The 6869-nt window shown below is 51.2% G+C and overlaps 1 protein-coding gene across 2 annotated transcripts in view; it reads left to right on the top strand.

Annotated features, from left to right (window-relative positions):
• LOC309964107 (L-gulonolactone oxidase) overlaps nucleotides 1-6195 on the top strand; it is a 28945-nt gene extending 22750 nt beyond the window's left edge. For both annotated transcript variants that reach the window (XM_082842783.1, XM_082842784.1), the window contains exons 9-12: nucleotides 2011-2160; nucleotides 3011-3175; nucleotides 4689-4779; nucleotides 5430-6195. In XM_082842783.1, coding sequence (XP_082698909.1) covers nucleotides 2011-2160; nucleotides 3011-3175; nucleotides 4689-4779; nucleotides 5430-5558 — 535 coding nt within the window. In that variant the 3' untranslated portion in view covers nucleotides 5559-6195. The remainder of the gene's footprint in view (nucleotides 1-2010; nucleotides 2161-3010; nucleotides 3176-4688; nucleotides 4780-5429) is intronic.
• Nucleotides 6196-6869: the final 674 nt, after the last annotated feature.

Consider the following 6869-nt stretch of genomic DNA (forward strand, 5'->3'; position numbering starts at 1 on the left):
ACTCAGCCTCATCCCTGCAGCTCTGGGCCTCTCGCTGAACTATGTGCCCAAGGATGCGGGAATGAAAACTAACATAATGGATTGGGTACCTGGTGACTTAATGGCTGCTTTGCGATCAGACTCACTGTAGCCCCATGAGGGCAGGGATGCTGTCTGTCCTGTCACTGTCAATCCTCAGAGACCCAAAGAACGCCTGGCACCTAGGGGAGGCTCATAGTGTTTGTGTAGGAAATGCTAACGAAAAGCTTGGTCTCTGTCCTTGAGGTGTTCAGTAGTGGTCAACTGTAGGGGTGATGGTGTTGGCCCTGGCTGACCAGGACAGAGAGACAGGCTTTCTCAGGAACAGATCCCTGGAGGGTCAGCCAGGACGAGGGCCAAGCTCAGCTCCTGTGCTGAGAACAGCCTGGTGCCCTGGGGCCGGTGGGAGCTGCCCCATGGCCATGCTGGCCTGGGACACTAGAGAGCATCTGCCTTGAGAGAGACAGCATTCTCCTCCCCTTCCAGCCCCTGCAGCGTGTACCCTTCACCCTCCCAACCCCTGCAGGAGAAGGAGAAGCAAGGAGAAGGCTGATTTTGCTTTCTTGGCTTCCCAACACATCTACAGTGAAAATTGATTTCTTTTATAAAGACAAAAAAAATGAACTTTAATCTGTGTGTGTGTGTGTAAGTATACATTTGGAAGAATGTGACTTGGTGAATGAGTTTCCCAGAGCAGAAAGCCAGGTGACAGCTCCTTCGTGGCCCAAGAAGCGCAGAGCCTTCCCTTTGCAATTCCTTGGGCAGCTCATTTCCAAACACAAGAATCCATAAGCCCAGCCCCCATGCTAGGCCACTGGCCCCCACTGGCCGCTTACAACAATCAGCTCCTCCCAGGACGGCCAGGTGTGGAAGGAGGGTGAATTACTACAGTCCTTGTGGAAATTAAACTGGCAGCTGAAATTAAAACTCTGCCTGCCCTTTGCCCCAACAACCTGGTAAGGATATAAGTACAAAGACCTTTGTGATGGTGTGGCATGTGGTGGTACTACACCGAAAATGACAGGTTTTGGCGAGGATGTGGAGAAATTGGACCCTTTTGCGCTGTTGGTGGGAATGTAAAATGGTGCAACCGCTGGGGAAAACAGTATGGAGGTTTCTCAAAAACTTAAAAATAGAATTTCCATATGACCCAGCAGTTCCACTTCTGAGGATATATCAGAAAGAACTGAAAGCATGATTTCAAAGAGATATTTGCACGCTTGTGCTCACAGCAGCATTATTGCAACAGCCAAAGGGTGGAAGCAACACAGGTATCCGACGGATGACTGGATAAACAAGATGGGGTATGTCCGTACACCGGAATACGATCCAGCCTTAAAAAGGAAGGAAATCCTGACACATGCTACAATGTGAATGAATCTTGAAAACATTATGCTAAGTGAAATAAGCCAGACACATAAAAGGACAAATATTGTGTGATTCCACTTTTATGAGGCACCCAGAGTAGTCGAATTCATCGAGACAGGAAGTAGAATGGGGGTTGCCAGGGGCTGGAGGGAGGGCGCAATGGGGAGCTGTTGTTTAGTGGGGACAGAGCTTCAGTTTTGCAAGATTCTGGAGATGCACCACACAGCGATGTGAATATACTTAACACTACTGAACTGTACACTTAAACAATGGTTAAGGTGGTAAATTTTATGTTACGTGTTTTTTTTTTTTTTAATCACAGTTTGCGTTTTTCACCAAACCCAAACCCTGAAAATAACCTAGTCATTAAAGGGGAAGAGAGGGATAAAATGTGAGATAAAATCCATAACTGGATCACGGGGCAGCCGTGGAGAGAGTGATGGAGGGGCGATATGCACATTCCCTGGAGGGATTTCCAGGCTGTAGGTAAGCGTACGTGGCAGAGTATGTGGAGAATGAAGTCCTGGTTTGTAAAGGACTCGGCCCGGCGCCCAGCAAACAGCCGGCGCTCACTCACTGCTGGATAATACGATGATCACAGGCCCCTCTGCCCTGCCCCCCCAGCACCTTCCTCCCAGGCCTCGTGGGCTGGATCAACCGCTTTTTCTTCTGGCTCCTGTTCAATGGGAAGAAGGAAAACTGCAACCGCAGCCACAAGATCTTCACCTACGAGTGCCGCTTCAAGCAACACGTGCAGGACTGGGCCATCCCCAGGTAGGGGCTGCGTGGGCCAGCCTGCGGGTGGGTCGGCAACAAACAGATTCCCTTGGGGTCTGCCCTAGCACGTACACTGCCAACCAGGCTCCCCGTTCTACCTGTTATTAGCGGGGGGCAAACTGGAGGCTCTGAATCCCCATCTGGTGCCCTTGCACCATTGTGACTCTCAGGGAGACCAGCCAGGGGATCCCCTCCGCTTTCCCCATCAGCTCCTCTCCAGCCATGCAGCCGGGTAACAGCAGGCTGGCCAGCATCTGGTTTTTCTGAAAGACTGTCGCCTGCGTTGTCCCTCGGTCGGCAGAGTCCATGGAGCAGGCTGGGGGCTGGTACTCTGCATCTCAGTTCCGAGGGACACACCCCCCTCGGGACTGAGGCTAGGTCTGTAGCCCAGATCACTGCAGCTTTCTCTCTGAATTGCCCCTCTTTGTCCCTCTCCAAGAAAAGGTGGTGGGGGGGTTGGTGCCCAGGGCTTAAGGGATGCCTCTGTTACCATGTTCAGGGGCTGAGACCACCACACTCTTGGGGAAGGACTATTAGAAAAAGTAGAAGTCTTGGAATCAGAGTGACCTGACTCTGTCTGAAGAAGAGGAGGCCGGGGCATGGGACAGCTGTGGTCAGAGACCCAAGGGGAGCCCCCGATTGGGCGGGGGCCCTGGGACCTGAGCTGGGAGCAGTTGGTAGGTCTCCTCTTCTGTGAGGAGGACTTTGAGAGCAGCCATGAGGAAGGGGCCTCCTGGGGACCGGGATCCCTGAGGCCCCCCAAGGCTGGGAAGCCGTGCAGAGCCTCATGGGAGCTCAGGAGGCCCCTTCTTGAGGTCTGGGTTCCATCCCCCTGGGCCGAGTGCAGAGAGAAGACCAAGGAGGCCCTGCTGGAGCTGAAGGCCATGCTGGAAGCGCACCCCAAGGTGGTGGCCCACTACCCCGTGGAGGTGCGCTTCACCCGGGGGGACGACATCCTGCTGAGCCCCTGCTTCCAGCGCGACAGTTGCTACATGAACATCATCATGTACAGGTGAGCAGCTCGTGGAGGGGGCAGGGTGAGGCTGGGCTCCCTACCCCCACCCTGCCACCCTGCTTCGAAGGGACCCCTCTCCTTCCCCAGCTTTCAAGGCCAGTTCAAACGCCACCCTCTCCCGGGAGACTTCCCTGATCCTGGCCGCAGAAAATCGTCTTTCTCTCCTTCGAGTTCCTACGACCACCCTTTCTAGCCTATGTTATGTTAATGCAGTCATTAATATTAATGAATATGTAATATTAACGTTAATGTTAATATGCGTAGCTACTACTTGTGGAGCTGATATTACTGAATGACAAGTCTATGCTATCTCATGTGCCTGCCCTAGTCAGTGATTCCGAGAGCCTGGAACTGTGTCGAGAAGGATTCTGAGGCCAGGTTTCAGTTCAACCAAAAAGAGAATCAGGCCTGGATGCATTTGCCCATCTTAACCGGCTCCACCAGGCCCTGTGCCGATACCTTAAGCTCACGACTGCGTTTTTTCCTGATTAGTTGCGCAGTAATCTCTTGTATGAGGCTTATGGACGTGGACAGTTTAAGAAGCTCCTCTTTTCTAAATCTTCCTGCCTAAGACACGTCTTCCTTCCTTCCCATCCCCCATTGATAATAGCCCTTCTCTGACTTTGCAAAAGACAAATATACTCTCTCCCAGCCTGAATCTTACTATGCTGTATTTCTCCAGCATGTAAAAAACCCCAAACTCAAGGGATCCCAAGGGCCAATTCAAGAAGGCGCTGTCCTGGCGGGAGTCCCCGAAGCCAGAAGAGAGTTTCTGAAACACGTACTGAATGAGAGGCGGCTTATTTCATGTAGGGACAAACTTGCAGCCGGCCTCATCCACATCTGTCTGTCTATCTTATCCCTACCTGTGCATGTCAATTCAGAAGTGAGAAAGTTGCCATGGGGCTGCATCAGTAACATTTGAATTTTTTAAAGCTCTGACTTCGCTTTTTTCTGTCAGTAAATCTGACTTTGCAGGACTGACCAACTAGGTTATATGGCCATGCTTTCCATACATCAATGAGGGGATTCTGATATAAATGTTTATTTTTAAGGGGTGTGTGTGTGTGTGTGTGTGTGTGTGTGTGTGTGTGTGTCTGTGTGTGTGTGTGTATATATATATATATATATATCTCCTTAAAGTAATCTTTACATTAAGTTTTTTTGATTTACATTTTAAAATATTTAGATTTAAAATTGAAATCTTCAAGCTACATGAGTATATAAATATACATACATATATATGTGTGTGTGTGTGTATATATATATATATATATACATACACACACACAAATCTTTAAAATTATTTAAACTCATGACAACTTTCAGTGACCAGTTAAAAAATATGCAAGAGGATGTAAACCTTTTCCAAATCCTTCTGAGCAGAAGCCCTCAAGGTGCTGGGTCACTGCTGTCCATGTCCTGAGGGCACAGGCAAGGTGCCTGATAACAGTGGGTGGGACCGTGCAAAGCAGAGACAGGGCCTCACCTCCTTCTGCCCCCTCCCCAGGCCCTACGGCAAGGACGTGCCGCGGCTGGACTACTGGCTGGCCTACGAGACCATCATGAAGAAGGTGGGGGGCAGGCCCCACTGGGCCAAGGTAGGATGTTTCATGGGGGTTGCCAGCTGGGCAGCTGCTGTGAGCTGAGGCTTCCACCAGAGGGCGCCTCTCCTCCCAGTTGCCCTGCCTGCCCAAGGCTTAGATGTGGGGAAACTTGGGCTGAGCAAGTGACAGGAAGGAGGGCCCCCACGACCCTAACCAGACCCATCTTCCCTCTGCACTCATGTTCCAACAGCCCAGTGACTAATTCTCTGAGTTTTCAGAAAACTTCCTCACCTTTCATTTTATTTAATTCTCATAGTAACCCTACGAGCAGGATAAGGTGGTGGGTCTATTTAACAGACAGGAAACTAGGGGTCTCTCAGAGGTGACGGGACTTACTTACTAAGTAGCAGTTGAATTGGGGCCAGAGCCCTCTCCACTCACACACTGCCAGGTGGCAAAGGGAACGGGAAGTTTAATGCTGCATTTTAACACCTTCCTTCTTTACTTTCCAAGAACTTCCTCCCTCCTCTTTGGGTCTCTACATTATAGGTGCATGTGAATGAATGCGTGCACGTATGTGCTTGTGTGTGCCTGGGGGTAGCAGCGTCACACATGCAGGCATCCAGACGTGGGGGCCTGTTTGCAGCCCCGCTGCAATGGTGGTTCCAGGGAACGAGGCCTGTTGTATCTGGTTGCTTCCTCAGGCCCACAACTGCACCCGGAAGGACTTCGAGAAAATGTATCCTGCCTTTCCGAAGTTCTGTGCCATCCGAGAAAAGCTGGACCCCTCGGGGATGTTCCTGAATGCGTATCTGGAGAAGGTGTTCTACTGAAGCACAAACAGAAAACAAGTCAAGCCCACCCCATCCCATTCCCCAGGCCCACTTCCCATGAGGTTGAAGGCTCAGCGTCCCTCCGGCCTGATGGGAAACAGACCTCTTCCCCCAGGCGCTCTGCCACGGTGCCCACAGCTGCTCTAGCCCAGAGTAAGGAGTCTGGATCCGGGCAGCTCCCACTTCCCTCATCCTCACAGGAACCCCATGTAAGGAAGAGCACCAAATCCCCATTTACCTCTTTAGCCGCATCCTTTCAGCCCAAGCCTGCAATCACCACATCCTGTTTCCCAGAAGACAGAGAAGCCCCCAAATGTTCTGTGTCTAGGAGGTCGGGATTCAGCCTTTCACAGGTTCCACCCGCTGGTTGGGGGTCCGGAGCTCCAGGGATCCCTCGCCCACCCTTGCAGGGAGGGGTCCCCCTGGCATGTGTTTGGGCACACAGGTCGTGTGTTCTGTGCTCTGCTTTCTTTCACTCTCGAGGGTCTTTCAGGTGCTCAGGTGCGTGCCCCCTGCCCTGGGACTGCCCTTGTCCAGAGGGTCCACCTGTTCATCTGACCTCCCATAGCCCGACCTACAGTGTGTCTATTCCAGGGGATGTCTGGGGAGTGGGACTCTCCTTGCCTTCTTTTTAATAAAGGCCAAGAGTTCATTCACTCTCTGCTCCCTCCCCTTCATCTCCAAGGTAATCCTTTGGGAGCAGGGGGCTCCCTGATTCCCCGACTGCCTTCCAGAGGTAACGGGTCTCAGACTTGCCTGGAAAATGCTCTTCATATCCCTCCTGCAAACTTAGTTTCAAGCTGTCTCTGACCTACCACACTTTGTGGCTATTCTTTCACCAGGCTCTTGTTGAACATCTACAAGGTGCCAAGTGCTTTGGGGAAATTAAAAGGACCTTAAGGGGCTTCCTTGGTGGCGCAGTGGTTAAGAATCCGCCTGCCAATGCAGGGGACACAGGTTCGAGCCCTGGTTCAGGAAGATCCCACATGCCTCGGAGCAACTGAGCCCATAAGCCACAAGTACTGAGCCCAAGTGCCACAGTTACTGAACCCCGCACGCCTAGAGCCCATGCTCACAACAAGAGAAGCCACCGCAGTGAGAAGCCCACGCACCACAACAAAGAGTAGCCCCGGCTCACTGCAAAAGCCCGTGCGTGGCAACAAGTACCCAATGCAGCCAAAAATTAAATAACTAAATTTACTCTTTCAAAAAAAGAACCTTAAGACAGGTTCCTGGCATCCAGAAATGTATATTTTAATCATGTTTCATAAGAGGTTAATACGCAGACTATATAGGAACTCAAAAAAAACA

Source organism: Leucopleurus acutus, assembly GCF_964270905.1.
Source record: "Leucopleurus acutus genome assembly, chromosome: 7".
Classification (NCBI taxonomy): Eukaryota; Metazoa; Chordata; class Mammalia; order Artiodactyla; family Delphinidae; genus Leucopleurus; species Leucopleurus acutus.